General features: G+C 36.4%; 1 protein-coding gene across 2 annotated transcripts in view; it reads right to left on the reverse strand.

Annotated features, from left to right (window-relative positions):
• Positions 1-25,201, reverse strand: part of SH3PX1 (sorting nexin 33-like protein SH3PX1) — a 434,063-nt gene that overhangs the window by 40,587 nt on the left and 368,275 nt on the right. For both annotated transcript variants that reach the window (XM_090401212.1, XM_090401213.1), the window contains 2 exons: positions 21,839-21,915; positions 12,161-12,250 (listed from right to left, as the gene is read on the reverse strand). In XM_090401212.1, the coding sequence (XP_090257338.1) occupies positions 12,161-12,250; positions 21,839-21,915 (167 nt within the window). The remainder of the gene's footprint in view (positions 1-12,160; positions 12,251-21,838; positions 21,916-25,201) is intronic.

The raw sequence follows: 25,201 nt of genomic DNA on the forward strand, positions 1-25,201 counted from the left end.
AAATTTATAGACATTTATGCCCCAGACCAATTACATGAAGCGGAGGAATACAGTTCACTTTCTGGAACAACTGCAAGAAGAAATCAGGAGAACAAGTACAAGAGATATCCTGATCAGTCAGTACTCTGAAGATAAAGCAGAAATAATGGGAAAATTTGGTCATGGAGAGATGAATGAGAGAGGAGGGGATTTGATTAATATTTTAAAAAAATCAACTGTTAATCACAAATATTTTATTCTACCACAGGCAACAACACAAATACACCCCCTGTCCAAAAAGAAACCGAACTTTTTGAAAATAGAAAAAACCAGTGGTGCCACCTGTTGCATTTTTTTGTTGTCGAAAGCAGCAACCTTCATTAGTGTTGTATCAACTGTTTATGACATTTGTTGTTTCATTAGAAGCCGAGTTATAGTGCCAAGAGTGACAGCGTGTTTTGATGAATGGTTGGTCGTCACAATATTCATGCCGTATGAGACGATTTCTCGCTATCAATCTTTTCAAAACTTTGAGATAAAACTCACCATTAACCATTTGGCCAGGCGTAACGAATTCTTTGTTGATAATGTTGGTTTGTTTATACTTATGTTTTATTCTACTATTCCCCTTGGAATAGTAGAAACAAATCAGCATTGTCTTTACTTTTGACTTCTCCAAGGAACTTTTTTTTGGATGTCCCTCTTCTGGTGGTCTCCACTCAGCACTCTGGCAAATGGTTTCAGACTCATACTCAAAACACCACATTTTGTCACCAGTAACGATCGTTTCAAGGAAGTCTGAGTCCTTACGAGTGGTTTTAATGAGGTCCTTGCAGTGTTCAATTCGATACATTTTTAGGTCGTTGGTCAACTTGTGAGGAATAAATCACTAATTCAATTTACAAAGGCCCAAACTCTCGGTCAAAATGTTTTGCGCAATTGATTTTGGAATCCCCAATTCATCTTCAATCAATCTCATGGACGATTTCGAGTTTTCTTTGATGAAATCATGCACTTTTTGGATGTTAACTTTGCTCAGCCCAGTTTTAAGATGGCCCAGCTTTTTGTCGTCCTCACGTGTCTCACAACCACTTTGAAATCGCTTAAATCACTCAAACTCGAGTACCGGATAAGCATTCATCACCGTATGCTTTTTGAAGCATTTGATGTGTTTCAGTAAAACATTTACCAAGTTTAACTCAAAAGCCAATTGCAGCTCTGTTTGAAACTCATTTTCCGACTGTTCCTCAAAACACACTGTCACTCTTGGCATCTAATGAAACAAATGTCATAAACAGTTGACACAACACTAATGAAGGTTGCCGCTTTCGACAACAAAAAGATACAACAGGTGGTGCCACTAGTATCTTCTATTTTCGAAAAGTTTGGTTTCTTTTTTGGACAGAGGAGTGTATATCTGGACATCACCAAATAGTGAAATCAAAAGCTGTATAGAGTATATAATCGTTAATAAGAAATGGAAACAATTTTTCCAAAATGTCAAAACATTAAAAAAGATTGACATGGATACAGATCATGAACTGCTATCAGCCAAACTAAAAATCAGTTTCAAAGGAAAGAGAATAAACCACCAAAAACAAAAGATGATATATATCTCAAAACTCAATGATAGTTTGACCAGATCTAACTATCAGAGAACTTTGAAGGAAAATTTAAATAATCCTGCTTTAGATAGTCTTAGAGTCTTGGGAAAAAAGTAAAGAAATTATTACAGAAACAGCAACAAAACACCTGGGCTACCAGGCAAGAGTAAATAAATATTGGCTTACACCAGAGATTTTGGACTTATGGGAGATAAAAACATATCCAAAACTAACCTGTCAAAAGAAAATAATGAAGAAAATTGAACATTACACAAAAGTTTGAGAAAAGAAATACACAAAAAATGCAGATTACCAAAAATTACATATTTAGAAGAAAAGCAGGAATGTGTGAAGAAGCATACAAAAAATATGATTCCAAGCCATTTATGAAATAGTTAAAGAGATAACTAGAACATACTCACCCAACTCAGTTTCACTACTGCAAAAAGGTGGATCCACAACAAGTAGCAGTGAAACAATAAAAGAAATATGGACTAATCATTTTAAAGAAACATTTGCAGCTGAAGAAAACATAGATCAAGACACCTTCAACCCAGAAGAAACTTCTGACACAAAAGACATACTAAATGAAGAAATACGTAGTGCAATCAAACAAATGAAAAATGATAAAGCACCACATATAGACAACATTCAAAAAGAACTTCTGGAAAAAAGGGGAGAAAACATAATAAATTACCTAAGGCAACTGTTCAACAAAATACTAAAGAAAGGAGATGTCAGATCCTGCACTAACTATAGACTTATCACCCTTCTAAGCCACTGCTATAAAATATTCATCAGGATTCCTCAAAACAGAGTTAAACATTCCTATGAAGAACAGATGGAAGATGAGAAAATGGGAATTCAGAAATAGGAAAAGCACAATAGATGCAATTTTCACATTAAACCTGCCTGGTTGGCTGAGTGGATAGTGTATCCGCTCTCCAGTCAAAAAGCTGTGGGTTCGAATCCTGCCATGGGCATGGATGTTTATGATTATTTGTGGAAATACCAGTGGTGGTCGGCAGTAGATGGCATAGATGTAGTTGCTGTCAGTTGGCGACTGAATGGTGGAGACGGAGTTGTAGAACAGATGCCCTCCCTAGATGAATCCTTGGACTCCCTGGAGGTGTCAAATAATAATAATAAAAAGATTAGCATATCTTATGAGAGACAAAAATAAAAAACTCTACTGCTGTTTTATTGAGTTCAAACAAGCTTTTGATTCAATAAACAGAAACAAACTCATTAAAATTCTAGAAAACAGAGGGTTCAACAAATACCTATTAAACTGTATTAAGAATTACTATTCAGAAAGTAATAGTGAAATACAAAAACATAAAAACAGATCAAATAGCAATTAAAAAAAGGAATTATGCAAGGCTGCCCATTGTCACCATATTTATTCAACCTATATCTAAAAGAAGTAGTAGATGAAGGACTACAGATGTGTGAAGGCATAACTGTAAATGGAAGAAATACGAGGGTGGTCTGAAAAGTTCTTGACCTTGACCATACATGGCAATGCTATCGGCAAGATTTTTTATTTTTTTTCTAATTTGGTACATCAGTCATAAGCATCCATGTGAAATTGCAAGTCATTCTATCAAGTACATCAAGTATAAAGTTGTTTTATACAGCTGTCTGAAGCAAAAGTGTTGTCTGTATCCCTTGAAATGGATAAAATTGAGTATCGTGCAGTTATAAAATTCTTTGTAAAAGAAGGTTTAACACCAAAAAAAATTCATTTGAAGTTCGTAAAAGTTTATGGGCCCTTCGTTTTTGATAATTAAGAAATGGGCTGTCGAGTTTAAACATGGCCGTACCAGCCTTGAAGATGATCCACGTGAAGCACGTACAAAAAGTGTAACAACACCAGAAATCATTGATCAGGTGCATGATATGGTATTGGATGATCGACGAGTCAAAGTGCGTGAAATTGCTACAACTACAGGCATTTCAAAAGAATGTGTAGGATATCTTTTGCATCTGCAAATGAAAAAGGTTTGCGCAAGATGGGTGCTGCACTTGCTCACAGCAGATCAAAAATGCACTCGTGTGAAAATTTCTGAACAGTGCTTGGAGCATTTTAACAAGAATAAAAGTGATTTTGTGAGTCGATTTATTACTATGGATAAGACTTGGATTCACTATTACACACCAGAATCCAAACAGCATTCAAAACAGTGGACAGAACCGGTTGTTCAGCAGCAAAGTCAGTTCCATCAGCAGGAAAGGTCATGGCATCGGTGTTTTGGGATGCTAAAGGCATTCTGTTTATTAATTATCTTGAAAAGGGTAAAACAATAACTGAGGAATGTTATTCCAATCTTTTAACCAGACTAGGCGAAAAAAATCATCTTCCATCAGGACAATAAAGGACAATAAACCATTGCTCATAAAGGTGTTTTGGCAATTGGAAAATTAAGAGACCTGTACTATGAATTGTTGGAACATCCACCCTATTCCCCAGATTTGGCTCCCTCTGACTTCTATCTCTTCCCAAAACTAAAACTCTTCCTCGCTGGTCAGCATTTTTCTTCAAATCAAGAGGTGATTGCAGCTGTAGATGGCATTTTGCAAATCTTACTGAGAACCACTACAGGGATGGGATAATGGTGCTGAAGCATCGCTGGAATAAACGTATTAGTCTTAAAAGAGATTATGTTGAAAAATAAAAATAATTTTGAAATTATAAATTTGTTGTTTTCATTGTTAGGCCAAGAACTTTTCAGACGACCCTCATATAACGCATTTAAAGTATGCTGACGACATAGTTACCACTACAGACAGCCACGAAAAATTAGAAAATATCCTGACCAAGCTGCATGAAACAAGTAACAAATATGAAAATCAATTTTAGTAAAACAAAACTAATGGTAATAGGAATAAAAATGGAAGCAATTCAAACGAGAAGAGGAAATAATAATATAGAACAAGTAAAGCAGTTCAATTACCTAGGATCAATGATCACTGAAGACTATTTTGAAACCATCAAGCACAGAATCAATAATGGATGGATAACATGGAACAATAAAAGGTTAAGCAAAGAACCCAAATTAAAAAAAAGCCCACAGTACTCTATGGCTCAGAATGCTGGATCTTAAGAAAAAAGAAACAGATAAACTCAATGCTTTTGAAATGAAATGCCTAAGAAAAATCAATAGAATAAACTGGACAGAAAGAAAAACAAATTGAAAAATCAGAGAACTTAACTTTAACCTTTTCTCTGTGTACAAATATTTTAACATTAACTGTGTACAGGGGTGTAATTACACCCCATGCATTTTCAGTGCAAAATGTAAAGAAAAACTTTGGCATAAAACTTCCAGCATATATTAAAATGCCAATCATAGTACAGATTTCATCAGTATCATACCAAATACGAGGTCATTTGTACTGCTGTGGATTTTTAGATGCATTAATGATCTCTGGCTTTTCTATTTCAAACACAATCACGTTTCTAAAAATGTTTCAGGAATTATTTGTTTGAAACAGTCCATTGGGGAGCGTAGATTTTGAGTTAGAATTGCTCTGGCAATTCCTTCTCTTTTTAGAAATACCTGAAAGTCGGGAACTTTATGTATATCAGGAGGAACATTGGTCCATCTTCTGTTCATTTTTGAGTTTCTATTCGGATACACAACAACATTTTCCAGCATATTCTCAGCAGAAGAACCAGCAGCTGAAGTGTCCGCAGTAGCTATAGATTATGCATTTTCTTCTTCTTCTCTTAATGTGGTATATATTCTTCAGCAACATCGTAAAAAGCTGAGAAATCTCCATCAAAAATATCATTTTCTAATTCTGAATCATCATCACTTGGCATATCTGATGAAGCAACTTCCTCTAAAACACTTCTTCTAAAAGATCTCTCAACTCAGAACTGGTACAACGTCTTTTTCTTCCTGTCATAACAATCTAAAATGTAAATATCCATAGAAAAAAAAATATTCTATAAAAACTACGAAAAAAAAAACATATCACAAAACAAACTTACAAACTTAGCAGCAATAAGTAGTAGTAAAATAAGCAGTAATGAAGTAAAACAGCAATAAACACAGCAGATAATAGTTCGTAATTCGCAAGACAATATCAAATATGAAAACCATAAACACTTACCATTAATTCAATAAAAAACATATCTTACTTCTTTGAAATGCAAGCAAAGACTGAACTGAACTGAAACTGCGTCAAATCATTTTAGAGTTAATGAAACCATGCTATAGTGTACATCAGTAAGCTGAACAAAAAATGACTGAAAACGAAGAAAAATATACATGCTCATACAAGAATCATACATAGTTCCAAAGTGAATATGGTAGCAAAGCAAAAAATATATATTTCAAGCAACAGGAATGTAAATACAAAACAAACTATGGAAATACTAATGCAGCTGCTTACATAAACCAGCTTTTGTGTACACAGTTACAGTTACTGAGTACACAGTTAAGTACTCAGGTGCCTTTGAAGCCTTACTACTACATTCAAATTCACCGATTTCAATGAAATTTTTTTAAAATTGTGTGTGAAACATATCACAGATAGCATTCCTAAGAAAACTTTGTAAAATTTCCATTCAGCAACTTTTTATTTACATTTTCATTAGCCTGGGATGTGTTTGCATCCCTGTACACAGAGAGAGAAGGTTAAAGAAACAATAATTACAGCACCAAAAAAGAGCCCACTAAGCTAGTTTGGACATGTTTCAAGAATGAACCCAGAAAGACTACCAAACATATTAATAAATGGTAGAATTGAAGGACAACCCAGAAGAGGAAGACTAAGGAAAAAAATGGATTGACAACCTTAAAGAAAGCACCGACTTAAACTCCATAATAGAACTTCAAAAAGACAGCAGACTGAAAGAAATGGCAAAAATTCATCTTTGAGGAACTCAACCTGCCATGAGAGGAAGGATGATTACAAATTTGAGTAAAATACAACATTACGAGGTAGGTTCCTAAAGTTTCTGGCCTGACATACAAAATTCATGCCAATTTTAAAATGCCATGCATGACGGACAGTACCATCTATGCAGAGGTTAGTGTAACAGTTTCAACTCTCTACCTGCATCATTCAGTTGGAGGCATTTGTCTGACTAACACGTGGCATGCTATGTGGCTGTAATGTTAAAAATTGAATAATGCACTGTGATAAAGTTTTTCACCAAAGAAGGGCTTCCTCCAAGTGCTATCAAACAGTGATTGGATGGTGTTTATGGGGAAGCTTCTCCTTCATATTCAACTGTCAAAGAATGGGCTAAACAGTTTCACCTAGGAAGAGAGAGCATCAAACATGATCCTCATGATGGTTGGCCTGTGGAAGTGACAAATGAGGAAAATCTCTCTCTTGTTGAGGAGGAACTGCTCAATGATAGACAACTGAAGTTAAAAGAAATCTCAGCATGGTTTAGCTTTCTATAACAACCATTTTCTGCATTATTTATCAGAAGCTTCACATGACAAAGGTCAGTGCAAGGTGGGTGTCCCAATTTCCCTCTTCAATTCAAAAGGAGCATCGTATGATCTGTTCCCACAAGTTTTTAGAGCTTTGCCAAGGAAAATTTTGCAATGAAACTTTTTATTATGATCCTCTTTCCAAAAGGGAATCCATGGAGCACTGCCGAGAAAAGCCAAGGTCACTCAGTCCACCAAGAAGATCACAGCAACAATCATTTAGGATTGCCAGGGACTTCTCTTGATTGACTTCCAGGAAAGATCACCACCATGAATGCAGAATATTAGGATTCAATTCTGCACAAACTGCATAATGCCATAAATGAGAAGAGACAAGGAATGCCGAGTCATGATGTTCACCTGCTTCATGACAATGCACCAGTCCATACAGCTATTGTTGCAAAGGCTGCAGTGAAGGACTGTGGATGAGATGAAAGACGCAGTTTTAGGTCATTTTGCAGACAAAAGTACAGACTATTTTTTTCAAGGGCATAGAAATGTAAATTAAAAGATGTGAAAAGTGTGTTGAAGTCAAGGGAGATTATGTTGAAAAGTGACACAGTTGTTTTCTTTCTATCACCTCTAAAAGTTAGAGGTGATAGAAAGGACAGAAACTTATGGAACTACCCTCGTATGTATACTGAGTGTAAATTTCATTAATGTGGAATTAATGAAATACATTTTTGTTATGATAAGATAATCTAAAAGTATATATACAATGTGTTTACATTTAGTAATGCAATTATGTGTACATTTAGTATTACTGTGGAGTTGCCATGTAGCAGTAGCGTAATAAAGGAGATCAAAATGTAATTTAAGTTATAAGCTTGCTTACTGCATATTGTAATCCTTAGGGAAATAACAGAAATGTTGTATGTATATTATAAATTAGTTTATGTTGTTTACAGTTGTGTTTCTATGTCAAGCACTTGTAGCATGTAATCACTGTACTAACAGCAGCCATTTTGTAACTTGAGTTTTGCTTTGAATCTCAGTAATGGGCATATTAAGTTAGGGTTTGCAGAACAGTTGTCACTGAGTAACAAGAATGATAGCAAGAAAAGAGTAGGCAATCAGGGATGCAAAGCTGAAGAGGTCTAATAGACTACCAAATTAAGATCTCTAATCTCGGAAAAGTTTTTATATGTGTCTTTAATTACTATCCAAGGAAACGAAACTCTGAAGTTCATAACTGAAGCACAGTATAATATAACAAGCCTCTGTATCTCCTTATATGGAAATTTCTTTGTATCATCTATTTTATCTTAAATTCCTTAAATACATTAGCTAAAAATCTCACTTAACCAATATACTTGAATATGTTTTCTAGTTTCCTTAATGCATCTTTCTTTCAATTTTCTGAAGTAGGCATGAAGAATAATCACTCAAGATGATAGCAGGTCAGTGGAATGAACCATATGAGAACAGGTTGAGGATTTGTGGGTTGCAAAAATTGGTTGATAGGCGGAGGAGGAGAGATATGATTGAGACATTCAAATTACTGAAGGGTTTCTATAAAATTAATTCAGAAGATATTTTTGAGTACAGGGCTGGTTGTGGGAGGACTAGGGGACATCCATGGAAACTGGGCAAAAGTGTGGTTAGTAAAGGTGTTAGAGCTGGGTTCTTTACTTTTAGAGTAGTGAATGAGTGGAATGCGCTCCCTGAGTCTGTGGTGGATGCTGTGACAGTGAATGAGTTTAAGGCGAGGTATGATAGATACTGTATGAATGTCAAATAGTTGTGATGAATATGATTTGGGGTCTCCCTCGATGAGTCCAATGACTCCCTGGAGTTGCCCGTAATAATAGTAATATAGCCAGGTGAAACTATCTAGCCTAGCCATAAATACTGTTATAACTGGAACAATGCATAACCCTTTAATATATCAGTAAATCATTTAGAGCTTTCAGTACATACAAACCACACATATAAAGTGCATATAACAGCACACAACGTTTGAAATGACTTCCTTTTGTTTTCACATATGCCTGAGGTCTGTAAAGTCACATATCAATGCTGACATCCAACGGAAATGCTGCCAATGCTCGCTCCAAATCCACCTTTAGGTTGGTGATGCCGGGATGTCATTTCTTGCAAGCTACTCTACTTCTCTCAAGCTCCAAACACAATTTGAAGTTCAACAGATTCACACTGGGATTTGCAGATGGTGATATATGGTCGGGCACATTCACCTCCAACCACTGTGTGTGCAGGGGCTGAGTCCTGTTGGAGGGTCCATTGCCTACCATGAAACAAGGTGTTATTCAGGGACCATACCACAGGTTCCAGAATGATGTTCTTGATACACTTTGGTAAAGGTTTTGATCCCTTTCTTACAGAAAGACAACTTGGATATCCATCCCCTGATATGTCAACTCCAATTAATATCTTGCGAAATGTTCATCTCTTATGATATTATTTTCTATGTTCTCAGAGGATTATAGTGGAGGTATACCTTCACAGTCCTCATAAGCTGTTGCTTTGTAATGCAGCATGGTCGATCTGTTCTTTGGCAGTCAGATATATCTTCTGAATCATTATAACGATTAAGAGTACAATTCACAAACATCCTACTGATCCAGAGTGTTTTTAGCATGTTGAAAATAACAGGTGGCTGCATTTCAACTTTGTGTTTAAGCGTTATTACAGGTACAGGGTTCTCATAATCTCCCCAAACTGTTAACTCGTACTGTTAGACCTCATTCTCTCTCTCTTGCTCTACCTATAAACAAATGAAAATGTTGGCTGCACACGGCACTACTAATGGAACCAGGGTTATGCAATTCTGTGGGCAGAGCAGGGTGGGTGCAGAAGTTGTAACAGTCTTTATGGCAAGAGTGTATGCAGAACTTTCAGCTGAATGCTGTGTTCAGTTTGTTTATGTAAAGTATTTGATGTTATCTCTCAGAATTGTATTTAACAGTGAGTTAGAGAGTCAAAGATATATTTTATTGAGCTCAGATAATTCAATTCTAGAATGGGCATTCAATTGTTCTTTGCATGTATAATGAGAAGTCAACTATAATAAATTTAGTTTAATCCTTTATCCAAGTGTAGGCAAAGAGAGTTTGCACCTGAAAATATCTTCAGGACTGAGGCAAGAAGAATCTGTTGACAACTTGTAGCATAGGTGGACCAAGCTCTCATTTCTCCTTGTCTTAGTATCTCCCATAATGCAAGGCACATCTCCTTGTGGACATGTATAATGCTATGCATTAAGGGAAGGGCCACTACCCAGACCGGTTTCGACCTTTATTGAGGTCTCGTCAGTGGGAGGCAGATCCAGAAGTGGTGATACCAAGGCAGAAGCAATGGAGAGGTCATATTTACTTATACTAGTTGCCAAAGGGTGTACCACCTTATTATTAAATTACTCTGGATTTAGAGAAAGATTATCATTATCATTATTTTGGGTGTCTCCAGGGAGTCCTTAGACTCATCGAGGGAGGCCCTAAACATCATGTCTACACAACTATACGACATTCTCGCAGTATCTATCATACCTTGCCTTGAACTCACTCACCGTCGTAGCACCCACAACAGACTCTGGCAGCTTATTCCACTCATTTACCACTCTAAAAGTAAAGAACCCAGCTCTAACACCCCTGCTAACCACACTCTTGCCCAGCTTCCATAGGTGTCCCCTAGTTCTCCCTCCATCAGTCCTGATCTCAAAAATATCCTCTGAATTAATCCTATAGAAACCCTTTAACAATTTGAATGTCTCAATCATATCTCCCCTTTTCTGCCTATCAACTAGTTTCTGCAACCCACAAATCTTCAACCTGTTCTCATATGGTTCATTCCATAGACCTACTATCATCTTAGTCACTCGCCTCTCGATCCTCTCCACCTCCTCCCCATCAAGAAGGAACCGAGGTGACCAAATCTGGGATTTAGTCACCTTGATTCCAAAGATGTTGGAAGTTTATTTTGTACTTGGTTAGACTATAATAAATTTAGTTTAATCCTTTATTCAAGTATAGGCAAACAAAGTTTCCGCCTGAAAATATCTTCAGGACTGAGGCAAGGGTACATCTGTTGGCAACTCGTAGCAAAGGTGGACCAAGCTCTCATTTCTCCTTGTCTTAGTATCTCCAATTAATGCAAGGCACATCTCCTTGCAGACATGTATAATGTTATGCATTAAGGGAAGAGCCACTACCCAGAGTGGTTTCGACTTTTATTGAGATAGAAGTGGTGATACCAAGGCAGAAGCAATGGAGAGGTCATACAAAGGAGAGGCCACCTTTGCTACGAGTTGCCAACAGATGTACCACCTTGCCTCAGTCCTGAAGATATTTTCAGGCGCAAACTTTGTTGTTTGCCTATAGTCTAACCAAGTGCAAAATAAACTTCCAACATCTTTCTCTAAATCGAGAGTAATTTAATAATAAGGTGGTACACCCTTTGGCAACTCATATAGGTAAATATAACCTCTCCATTGCTTCTGCCTTGGTATCACCACTCCTGGGTCTGCCTCCCACTGACGAGACCTCAATAAAGGTCGAAACCGGTCTGGGTAGTGGCCCTTCTCTTAATGCATAGCATTATACATGTCCGCAGGAAGAAATGAGAGCTTGGTACACCTTTGCTACGAGTTGTCAACAGATGTACCACCTTGTCTCAGTCCAGAAGATATTTTCAGGCAGAAACTTTGTTTGCCTACACTTGGATAAAGGATAAACTAAATTTATTATAGTCTATTATAGGTGGAAATTAAATTACAAATTGTAATTTTAAAGAGAGTATGAATGTCACATTATCTTAGAGAGAATTGCTTATTATAGAGAATTGTATTTATTGTATATAATTATATGCTTACAGTAAATATTTTATTATTTTTTTACATTTGAACTTCGTTCTTTTGGGTAAACACAACATCATAGATTCAAATTTGAAACATTTTAATCAACTAAATTATATATGATACATTGTTATCTTATTCCACAAATGACTTAACAATATAGGTTGGATATAGATGGGGAATAATATAGAGTAAGCAAGTTTCAAATATAAAAATACGGACTTATATATTTTGGGATATTCATCTAAAAATGATCAGTACTTGTGCATACATAAATATATCCTTTGATTTAAATAGCATACACATACCTTCTGCACATTTAACACATCTGGCCATGCTGCTAGCAATCCTTTGTATTCATGAAGAATATCTCCCATTGGATCCAAATCATATTTGGGCTAAGAAGAAGAAAAATGATTTATTATTCCATACATTAATAATTAAATGTAATTTATTAATAAAAAAAAATTGTTTCATAATGCAGAAGTTTAAAAGCTCAGCAATTCATCAGGTGTTATTTATGGAATATTTCAAAGCCTTACTTTGACCAGTTTCCCGAATTAGTGGATCTCTGGCACAGGCAAGCGAGATTTTTATGAAACAAAATATCCTGGAAACCTTTTTTTTGTCCCGTAAACTCAAGAAAATTGATCGTAGAACCCACACTGTTTCAGACAATAAGTATACCGTGCCAGGGCTATTCAATGGATGGTGCTTAAAATTAGTGATAGTTTTCGGCCAGCCTGTCTGATTGACTACCAGCAGAAACTGAACTGTCCACTCATTCTCCAAAAGTTAGACAGGGCTAAAACAGCTTTGCCTACTCTCTATAAGGGAATAAAAGGTGTTAGAAGAATCTATAGTTCATTCATCGTCTTCCTTGTTTACTGTTTATATTCATGCTTCATTTTCAGCTATTCAATGTAAGCATCTAAATTTCATATAACTGAGCTTTATTCTCCATGCCTTTCTTACATAGCTTGTTTTATCTCAAGTTTAGCTCCAAATATCTTGTCAGTGAAATTGCACTACCAGGTATGTTCTTTTAACTATTCTTAACATAATCTAAATTTTATATTACTGTAAATTTGCATTTTGCTGGAAAGGCATCCCACAACATAGCTAGTTCATTAAATATACAAACTTTTATTATGTTGCTCCCACCTAAGAAAGGTTGAACCATTGTATATTTATACCATAGAGGGACTGAGTACTTTTTTCCTATTATTATTATTATTATTATTAAATATTTCATATATTTTTTGTATTTTTATTTATTTTTTACATATCTAAAAACCTTGTTCTAGAGACCAAATATAGAACTTTTTCATGCCATTTCAGACACCAAATAAACAGAACCAAATTAAGCAGTGGTCTTGCATTGGACAATGAAATTCATCTCCCACCTAATATCCATGCTCACAGCGGGATTCAAATCTGAAGCCTGTTGGTCGAAGAGCAGATAGGCTAACTAGCCAGCAAAAAAAAAGCCAGCATAGTGTTTGCCTATACTATGGACATTTATTGAACTTGAGATGAGCATCCCAGTGATGTCAGCTCAATGATGAGCTGATTACCTGTAGAATGTTAAAAAAAGGTTTATAAACACTGCTGTTCACGATGGCAACTAACCGCAACTAACAAATTTTGAACAGGAATAAAAACTGTTTACAACCCTCTTCAATGTGTTATTGATGCTATAGAAAAATTACAACATTCAGATCCTAAATGGAAGAAACCATCATCAGAAACAACATTCAGATCTTAGATGGGCAGATCAAAAACCTACAGGAAAAATAATAGAACAATATTCTACAGTGGAACATATAATGACAGCCATGAAAATGGTGCGAGTTTTATGGTGCATGCTAATATCGTGCATTGTGTGCAACAACTTTCACACCAGTAAATGATTAACTTTGTTATATTTCTAGTCATATCATCAGTTTGATGTTGTAATTTTCAATAGTTATGCATCAATGGAAGAAAAGGATGATGATGTCATCCATAAACTTTATGAAGAACTAAAAAGGATATATGATTCTTTACCTGGGAATTGTATAAAATTGGTTATAGTTGACTTCACTAGAATAGGAAAAGAAACAAGATATAGACCAACTATAATGGGATTAGCACTATTAACTTTCTATACTCCAGAGAGCATACAGTTAGTAGTGCATACAACAATCCCAGAAGAAATATCCATAAGCAAACTTGGCTCTCACCAGATGAAATGGTACGCGAAGAAATAGAACTGTCATATGTCATTAAAGTAATAAGAACTCAGAGTACACTTAGGAGCTGGTGCAGATACTGATGATCACTTGGTAATAGCATATTTCAAGCTAAGACTTTCTGTTAAATGGAGAAGAAGAAATACTAACTGATATATAATTATTATTATGGGCTACTCCAAGGAGTTCTTAGACTTATCGAGGGAGCCATAAACATCATGTCAAGAACTATTCAATATTTGCACAGTTATCATACTTTGCTTTGAACTCATTTACAGTTATGGCACCCACAACAAACTCTGGCAACCTTCCACTCATTCACTACTCTCCAAGCAAAAAACCTAGTTCTAACACCCTTGCTAACTGCACTCTTACTCAGTTCCCATGGATGGCCTCTGGTTCTCCTGCCACCAGATCTGTTCTGAAAAATTTCCTCTGAATTAATCTTGTATGTCTCAATCATATCAACTCTTTTCCACCTATCAACCAGTTTTTTGTAACCCACAAATCTTCAACCTGTTCTCGTAAGGTTTCATTCCATAGACCTGCTACCATCTTGGTTACTTGCTTCTGGATCATCTCCACCTCTCAATGTCAATAAAAAGGAACAATAACCTGTTTGTCAAAGTATTCTTCAGTAACCAAATGATCTGTTGAGCTGCTTTAGCCACTTTTCTTATGTGCCCCCTAAACTTTAACTCCTATCCACTAACACTCCCAAGTCTCTGGCTTCATCAATTTCCTAGAGTATAGTTTCACCAATGTGGTATGTATACAGTTGGTAATCTTTCACATCAGAATGCATAACATTACACTTTGCCACATTAACACATTTGCTGCCAACTACGTGTATACTAGGAGTATACACGTAGTTGGCAGGTCATTCCATTCATATGAGCCTCACAAGCTAACTACGAATATACCAGTATGTCGATTACCAACCTCCAATGCCAAGCACAAGTTAACCCGTAGTATAACACATTAATTTGGACCCTTGGCTTGTGAATAAAGTGGAGAGCATGCCTGGGGGCTTCATAGAAGGAAAACAATTTCAACAAAAATATAGTATATTATAAGAGGTATTGTTGTGTAAACTGTGTTTATTGATGTTTATTAATATTAATTTATTAATGCAAATAAAACAATTTTTTGAAGTTTTTTCAACATATACATATATCATCATCTGAGTCATCGCTAGCTAGAGTCGTTTGTAGGATTATAATCATCTTTGGAATTGGAACCAAATAATTCATTCCATTTATCATCGCTCATATTAGCGTAAGCGTCTAATTCTTCATCAGTAAGCTGTCTTTTACTGGCCATGGCGTAATTGGAGGTTTTATTTAGATAATTTTAAATAATTGTAAGACTAGATGCAATAAACCTTACTGCACTGAATGCTGAACGTCACTGACTCTGAACTCAAGTTACACACTTGTCAGCGCATGTAAGACATAGATGGGGGGTGATACGAGATTACTCGCAGTTGGCATATGAAACAAAATTCTGTCTGATAAGCCAGCTACGAGATAACTCGTACTGACCTTGTAGGAATGAAAGTGCTTGGCATGAGGTAACAAACTATGCCCAAGAGGCAGCGAATGTGTTAAACTGACATCCATTCTCTATTCTCCTTTGCCCAGTCTGCCAATCTATCCTGCAACATTTTGACATCATAGGTATTAAATATTGCTCTAGTAAACTTTGCATCACCAGCAAATAACCGAACAGTTCCTCTTGGATACTTTCCCATATCATTAATGCACAAATTTAAACAGTAGTGGTCCAAGAACAGAACCCCGTGGCAAACCACTAATCACAGGCTTTCTTTTGGACTCTACTCTTGAATAAACTAACTCTCTGATCTCTCTCCATCAACAGCCCTCCTATCCACCTCACCAACCCTATATCCATCCCCATGTGCTGCAGTTTACTGATTAGAATTCCATGTACTATCCTAACAAGGGTCTCTGCAAAGTCCAGCAGTATCACTGTAAATCCATTACCTTTATCCACCTTGGATGTTAGTGCATTATAACATGTGAGCAAGCTACTAAGACATGACCTATCCTTCACAAAATGCTGCCCCCCCCCCCCAAACAGTATCCCATTTCCATCTATCCATTCCTGTAATTTGCTCTTTACCAACTACTTCAATACTCTGACGACGACAACTGATATGCTGATCAGTCAGTAATTTGCTACAATAGTCTTGGAGTCCCCTTTATGCAATTGAACTATTTTCCCCTTTTTCCACTCTCTCAGGACTAACCCAGAGCTGAGGATTAGATTAAACAACATGGTCAAGGGCAGTGACAATTCCCTAGAAGCTTCACGTAAAACTCAAGCTGGTATAATTATCCAATCCCATAGCTATATGCTATGCACCTCCATTTCATTTACCTGAGTGCCCATATAAACCTTTGCTTATCTCTCATTATTGCAATATCTCCACCTGGATGATATCCTCTTGCAAAGTGTTCACTTATTAATTCTACTATTTCAACTGATTCAGTTACCTCCCCTACCATCAGCATTTCTTAAAATCATTCTGCCATAAACATTCTTTCTTTTACTTGCAGCATATCAAAAGAACTGTTTGAGATTATCTTTAACCTGCATTGCTAATTTCCTTTCATACTCTGCTTTTGCCTCTCTTGCCACACTAATTACCCTTCTGGACTGTTCCTAGTACTCTCACGTGCCTGCTGGTCGCCTTCCTCCTTAAATTCCATCCGCAATTGTTTGTTTATTTCTTCTTTTGCAGCTTCAGCTTAATGATGATATTCATCCATTTAACTCCCTTGATTTACTCTTGTGACTCTAGGTATGCAAGCCTGCCATTACTTTTCTCAAACAGTCCCATGCACTATCAACATCCAGCCTTTGCAGTTTTACATGCCATGGCACCGATCCAACCAATCTCCTTAGCTTATCATACTTACCAGCCTGGTAATTCCACATATACCCTGTCTTAACTGAAAATTCCACACACTTAGCCACCTTCCAGGACAAGACCATATGATCACTCTCACCAACTGGTGACAACTTGGTCATATTCATTATATACAAAATTCTCAGCTGCAATTACTAGATCAAGCACTCTCAAACACTTAGTATATTCCATCACATGCTGTCTCAGGTAATTATCTCTTAGTAACTGCATAAGTTCCATTTCCTTTCTCTCATGTGTCCTCTCAAGGGGTGTACAGGATATGATAGTACTACATGAAAAAAATTACATCATTATTAATTTCCTATCTACAATTTTCCTCCAAATCAGTCTGTTACTTGTCAACACTCCAATATTATCAGATCTTATATTTCTATCGTCTAAAGCACCGTATCAATTTGTACCGTATCAATCCACCTATATCTTGGTCTTCCTCTCGGTCGTTTTCCTGCACACCTGGCAGAGAACACTTGTTTTGCTAATCTTTCTTCGCCCATTCTGTTTAAGTGACCATACCACCTGAGATTAGCTCTGCTAACGCATTCCTGGATGCTGACAATGTCAAGTTCTTTCCTAATATCCTCGTTTTTAATATGATACTGCCATTGATGCCATCTGTTCATGCCTATAATCTTTCTCAGGACTCTCATATCTGAAGTCTCTAGTCTTTGGTCAAGTGTTTTACTTCTGACCCAGCTCTCAGATCCATAAGTTAAAACTGGTTTGAACACTGTCTTGTATACAGCTAATTTAGTGTTCCGACTAATTTTTCTCTTATTCCATATGAATTTATTCAATTGACTTCCCAATATACCAGCTTTGCTGATTCTGTTGTCTATTTCTATATTTAATTTACCATCTTCAGTAAAAATCGTGCCTAAATAGCTGAAATGTTTTACTTGTTCCACAGGTTCTCCATTCACAACACAGTTGACATTTTCAATGATTCTGCCTATTTTCATTGTCTTTGTCTTTTTATTGCTGAAATTCATACCGTATCTATTACAAGAGCTATTCAATTTAGTCAGAGAATCTTGCAGACTTGTAGCGGATTTATTTAGAAGTATAACATCATCCGCATAAAGCAAAGAGCTGACATTAACATCTCCAATTTTGATATCATGTTTAATACCACTTTCCTTCATAATGTGATCCATATAGATAATGAATAACAGAGGGGATAATGTACATCCTTGTCTCACACCAGATTTAACATTAAACAATCTTCCTGTACTTCCTTCAATTCTAACTGCTGACTTACAACTCAAATAAAGACTAAGTATTGCTTGATATAATGCCCCATTGACACCATATAACTGCAGCGTATTGAATAGCTTCTCTCTTGGCACCTTGTCATATGCCTTTTCCAGCTCGACAAAACTTAAATACAGATCTTTGTTATATTCCCATGCTTTCTCCACTATTTGTCGTAAAGTGAAGATCTGATCCTGACAGCCTCTATTTCGCCTGAATCCAGCTTGTTCTTCACCAAGCTTTTCTTCCACAATTCTTCTCAACCATTTCTCAAGTATACTTGCATAGATCTTGCCAGGAACACTCAGTAGGGAAATACCTCTGTAATTCTCACATGCAGTTTTATTTCCCTTTTTATATATGGGTACTATGAGAGCTCTACTCCAATCATCTGGAATTCGTCCCACTGTCCAGGCTTTCTGAACTATGCAGTGCAGCCACTGTAAGACTCTTATACCACCATACTTCAGCATTTCTGGTCAAATATCATCTACTCCTGCAGCCTTTCCACATTTCAAGCCTTTGATGGCTTTTTCTACTTCAAGTATGGATATGTATTCCTGACTGCATGCCTGATCAGTGTTTTTTACCACTGTGCCATCATCACTGCTTGTTTCATTTAGCAGTTTTTCAAAGTAATTACTCCATACTTCAAGGATATCTTTTTCTCTCGTTTTCATGTCACCTTTATCATCTCTAATTCCTTTTATAGCACTCTTTCCTCCTTTCTTAAGCTTCTTCAACAACCTCCAGAATATTTTGCCACCTTCTTGATATTTATTTTCTACATTCTTGCCAAAGTCCTCCCATGACTTTTGTTTAGCTAGTTTTACACAGTGTTTAGCATTCTTGCATTTATCTCTATATTCTTTAAGAGCACAAGCTGACTTATTTGACAGGAACTTTTGGTATGCTTTCTTCTTTTCCTTCACTGCCTCTTTAACCTCCTTTGTCCACCAGGGAGTTCTGATTTTTTTATCCTTACAAACAACCTCACCACATGCCTCTCTGGCAGAATCAATCAATGTTTTCTTCAGAGTTTGCCACTGAATCTCCAAGGTTTGATTCCTGTTCTCAAACTCTTTCATTTTTCCTTCAATAATCTTTGTGTATTTTAGTCTACAGTTCACATCTGAGAGCTGCTCAACTTTTATTCGCTTTAAAACTTTCTTACATGTTATTCTTTTCAATATGAAATTCAATTTTATCCTGCCCAAGACTAAATAGTGATCACTTCCAATTTCAAATCCTCTGTACACTCTGGTGTCCTGCACCAGGGAGAAAACATCACTAGCAACAATAACATAGTCAATGAGACTTTTCTTATTCCTAGCCTCTTCTCTCCATGTGAATTTGTGCACATTTTTATGTTGGAACATGGTGTTAGTAATAACCAGTCCATGTCCTGAGCAGAAATCCAACCGATATTTGCCATTATTATTAGCTTTGCTCTTTTCTCCAAATTTTCCCAATATATTTTTGTATGTCTGAACAATCATTTCCTACTCTGTTATTTAGATCCCCAACAAGGACCAACTTTTCCTTTTTCATTGTGTCAGTTGCTTTTTCTAAAGCGTCAAAAAATTCCTCCACTTCTACCTTAGTAGAACCTTCTGTGGGACCATAGGCACAAATAAGTCTCATTGTCCAGTTCCCCATTCTCATATTTGCCCACATTACTCTACTCGAGTCTGACTGCCATTCAAGAAGATTAACCTCGTATTTTGTGTTGAATACTATGGCTACTCCTTCTTTTTCTTGATTGTCATTGCCTGAATATAACATTTTGTATTTATTGCTCAGAAAGATCTCACCAGTTTTGGTCTTTTTTGTTTCAGTCACCGCTATTATGTCAATCTGGTACTTATCTAATTCCTCAGCTAGCTCCATTTCTTTGCCATTCAGGCTTCTTACGTTGATAGTACCGATCTTTAACTCTGGTGATGTTGAGTTGGGGTTTGTTTTCAGATTTGTTCCAGTAGCTGACTTTTCGCTGTTCGCCCTGGTTCCCTGGCGAAAACAACGGGGGGTCTTGTTTAACCGGGCGACGCCCCAGCCGGCATGAAATTTTGTCATGTTGTACCATCATTTTTTATTTTGGCTTAACCAATAAGAATACAATTTGGTCAGCTAAATCCCAAATTGCCAGCCCATCCTCGTTCGTTCAGTATCAAAGTAGATACCTAACACGGTGCACCACGAGAAGGTGAGGATTGGACATTAGGTCAGAAGCCCTGGTCGGTTCTCCGCATTCCTTTAAAGGCTATGTGGAGGTCTCCTCTCAGTTATACAACTTTGACCCTTAAGCACCCCATTTAGCACTAGAACTAATCCATCCTAATTAGGATATAAAAGTCAGCCATCAAATGACCCAATTTCCCTCATCTCAATACTCTTGAAAGTAATGGAGAAGGTCATAGACAACCAGCTTTTTCGCTACCTATAATACCATCAGTTCATTAATGACCACCAATATCGATTCTTCTATTTTTATTCTACAGCAGAACTCCTTGCTATCTCTATCCACCGTTGGATCCGGGATATGGAAAGATATGGAGAAACTTGTGGTTGCTCAAGAAGATGCACATGAGGAGCAAGTGAGCAAAGGTGTTGGTAGTGGTAGTAGGGACAAATGATTTCACTGAGAACAAGGAGAATGTGAAGAAGGATAAAAGACAGTAGTGTGATATCAGAGGTAGTCAGTGTATTGTCCAGGTACAACAGTGAGGTGAGACAGAGAGCAAGAAAATGTGCTGAAACCTTACATGAAAGGTTAATATGAAAAATATATAATAATAATAACAAAGAAATAAATATCGAAACAGATAACAGAATAAGCAAATTTAGTATAGTATGGGAAATTTATTAAAGGAAAACAAGTTGAATAAACATATGTAACAAGAGAGAAATCAATTAAAACACCATGTTAATGGTACCAAAGACAGTGCTTGCTCAAATCACTCAACTTGTCAATCTGAGAGTTGAGTTGGAAAGAAAAACAGCTGATCAAAGATTGGAAACCACAAATGTAGGATTTCCAAGGAAAATTCAGAAGTGAACAGATATCATTACAGAACAATTAATATGAAGAGAAAATGAATATTAAAATGAAAAGGACAAGATATTCTCAATATTCAAGAATATCTAAACAGAAGTAATCTAAGAAATGGTCACTTAAAAATGGAAGAGGAAAGATTTGCATAATAAGCATTTGAAGCAAAAAAAAAAAAAAAAAGCAAGACAAAGCAAAAAAATTAGATTCAGAAGAAGACATGCAATTAGATTATACTTGAAGAATGAAATGTAGAAATAACAGACCATTTTGGAAGTAAGCTGCTAACAGGAAACTTATCATGAAATATTAGCAGTGTTGGATTATCATAATATCTGGTACACATATAACCAGAAAATGGTGATGCTATGTTATAAATTTAAATATTGCTGAGTTATGCACTTAGCACCATGAATAGTATATAATTGCATATATAATTATGTATATAACAGTTTTGTTAACAAACAATATGACAAAAATATTAAATTTGTACCTGTTCTTCGTAAAGCTTCCCAATTTCTTCATAGGTATCAGCCGTATGTTTTATTGCTTGAGTAAGCGCAATGGAGTCTGAAAATAAGAGTAAAAGTGAAAGAAACAGTTTAACACAAATGGTTAATAGTGGAAAAAATTATGTTTCATTTCGTCATGTCTACAAGGTTTAACAAAACATTCAATCTGCAAATTTGAGTTTTTCTTTTTTTTTTTTTGCATGCAAACATGATGGGAAGGGAAAATGATAATACCTATTGGTCTAGATTTTAACTCTGAGAAAACTGCAAAAGAGACCAAGTACATTTTACTAAAGGCAAAAGTAAGTGACATATTTCTAGGGTGTAAGGGCCTAGATAGAAGATTTCAATTCAATTCAGAAGATTTTAAATTTTGCTGAAGCCCACATCCAGATGTTTTTAGTATGGATTAACCTGATAAATTTAGAACACTTCTACAGGCAATCTACAGGATGATATCGTTCTTGTCTAGGAAAGACCTAAGTCTGATTCTCATAATCTGATGATCTCCTGTCCTTAGAACAAAATTAAAAAGAAGAGATAATCTAATATGGAAGTGGCAGGGTTCTTTATCCCACAAAATATCCATCACTAGTCGAATGGTTAGCGTATCTGCTCTCCAGCTAAAAGGCTGTAGGTTCGAATCCTGCTATGGGCATAGATTTGTGATTGTCTGTGGAAATACTAGTGGTTGTGGTGGTCGGCGGTAGATGACATTGGTGTAGTTGAGGTCAGTTGGTGGATTGAGTGGTGTAGACAGAGCTGTAGAGTAGGTGCCCTCCCTCGATGAGTCTTTGGACTCCCTGGAGGTGTGAAGTAATAATAATAATAAAAACATGCAAGCCTACTAATAACCTACTCAGCTAATAGCTAATGGTATACTTAATGGGTGAAAATAGGTAGATTGTGTTGTGTGGCAGCTTCCCAAGATGAGCACTAGAACTACATGACGTACTAAATAATAATACATCTACTGTACCAGAGTATACTGAGAATTATGGCATTTTGCAAATAAAGTGAAAACAATAGTGGATCAACCAAAACTGCCGGTAACTCTCAGCCAGTGAGACATCATTACTTCTGGAAGCATATATGAAGGCAGGTCAAATTATTAATTAGTATTCATCATTTTTTTTTATGTGACTCTCACCGATGAAAGGTTTCTATATGCCTACAGTATATTAATACCATGAGTAAGATAAAGATTTTTTAAAAATTAATTTTATATACAGGGTAATCAAAATCAAAGCATCCCTGTATAAGTTCTTGTGGAGCATTACCTAATGATCCTGGGTGGAACTTCAAAGGAATACATCATGTGTCATGCAGAAGTGATATCTGAGTTAAAAATAAAATAAAATAAAAATAAAAAAAGTTCCAAAATTCACGACCAGGATGATCCCAATAAACCCTGTTTTTGAGAAAGTCCCAGAGTCAGAAGTAAGAGGGGATCATATCAGGCAAACAAGGTAGCCATGCAGTGGGAAATGCAAAGCTAATCATTCTGGTTTCTATGAAATGTTCATGAAGAATCTCATGTACAGATCAACTGATGTGTGGAGGGGCCCATCCTGCATGAAAATGACTGAATCCATGCACATGTGCTGCAGCTGTGGCACAACAGAATTGTTTATCATATAATGATACCTCTTGGCAGTAACTGGGAAGGTCACAGGGCTCAAATGGTGAATGTCCTCAAAGAAGAATGGTCCAATGTTAAACGAAGCTGTAAGCCTGCACCAGACAGTAACTTTGGGTGAATGCAAAGGAATTTGTTGGATTGCATTTGGGTTTTGTGTAGCCTTACAACTGCTGGTTGTGTGAAAGCAAGCCTCATCCATCCACAAAAATCAGCCATGCAGTGTTCAACTCCATTCAAGCAAGGAATGTTAAAGCAAATATCAGTTGACTTTCAAAGTCCAGCAGGCACAACTCCTGTGTCAGGGTTATCTTAAATGAGTAGAAATGAATTTTGAATCTATAGAATTTTCCAGACAGTTGTCTAAGGCACAGCCATGTGTCTTGATACAGCATGTGCACTGCAAGAACCAATGTTGTTGTTCATGGCCTGCTCCACAATGGCAGTAGCAACTTCATTCACTTTTGTGACCTCTGCCAGATCTAACCCCAACAATTGAGTTTATTCAAAATGACTAATCATTCATCACAGAGCACATGGAGGTTGTGGACCTTATCAACATTTGTTCAGGTGATGAAATTCACAAGTACAGCAAACAGCATTGCAACTGTTTAGGTAGTACAGCTATACGAGCAAAGCATGTTGGGACAAGGTTAATGCCATGTCTATCTGATATGCAAATTCCATGCATCTGGTGTTTCCAATGATGTCCCCAGTAGTGAATTTTGAAACTGCTGCCCCATCCCCCCTCAGATGTAGCTTCTGCATAATGCACAATGTATTCCCGCAAAGTTTTGCAGCATTTGAATCAATGGAAGGTGCTCCACAGGGCCTTAAAGAGGAATACTTTAATTTTGATCACCCTGTATATATTTTATATTTTTGTTTATTTATTTATTTTTAGAATCTGGAAACTTTGGTCTACAGACATGGAACTTTTTCTCTAATAACAGGGGTAGGGTCTCACATTGGATGACGAAATTCATCTCCCACCTAAACCACAAACATCCATGCATATGGTGGGATTTGAAAATGCAACCTGCTGGTGGGGGCTGTATATGCTAATATACACTCTTCTAAATTTTGATCTACAAAACAGTTCTTATGAATAGTTTTCATTGGTCATTAATTTACACATCACTGTTTAATTTTTATTTTAAATAAATTCTAACACTATTCAAAGAAGAACTTTAGTTTTCGTGTGTGCGTGTGAAGAAAAAATAGCAGATAAATACTGATTTTCTTCGAAACCAGCATTTTTTAAAAAAAAATTTTAATGCATCGGAATCAAACTTTATCTTTGTGAACTCTGCTGGTCATTTTAAATAAAAGGATGTGGTGATAGCTTGTATTTTTATATAAGTGATATTTAAACTATGGGGGGTTGTTTAAAGGTGAAACCTAGGTAGCTGGGCAGAGATCCTCAACAAAACTTGCAAAGAATGAATAGAATCAACTGAGATGTCTGATCCAATGTTCATTCTTCATCAACTTTCATGCATTCTAGTAGCAAGTATCCAACAGCAGGATAAATACACTCTCTGTCCAAAAAGAAACTGAACTTTTCGAAAATAGAAGAAACTAGTGGTGCCACCTGTTGTATCTTTTTGTTGTCGAAAGTGGCAACCTTCATTAGTGTTGTGTCAACTGTTTGTGACATTTGTTTCATTAGAAGCCGAGTTATAGTGCCAAGAGTGACAGTGTG

Source organism: Typopeltis vanoorti, chromosome 12, assembly GCF_054136105.1.
Source record: "Typopeltis vanoorti isolate ZY-2024b chromosome 12, IOZ_Tvanoo_1.0, whole genome shotgun sequence".
In the NCBI taxonomy this organism is placed as follows: Eukaryota; Metazoa; Arthropoda; class Arachnida; order Uropygi; family Thelyphonidae; genus Typopeltis; species Typopeltis vanoorti.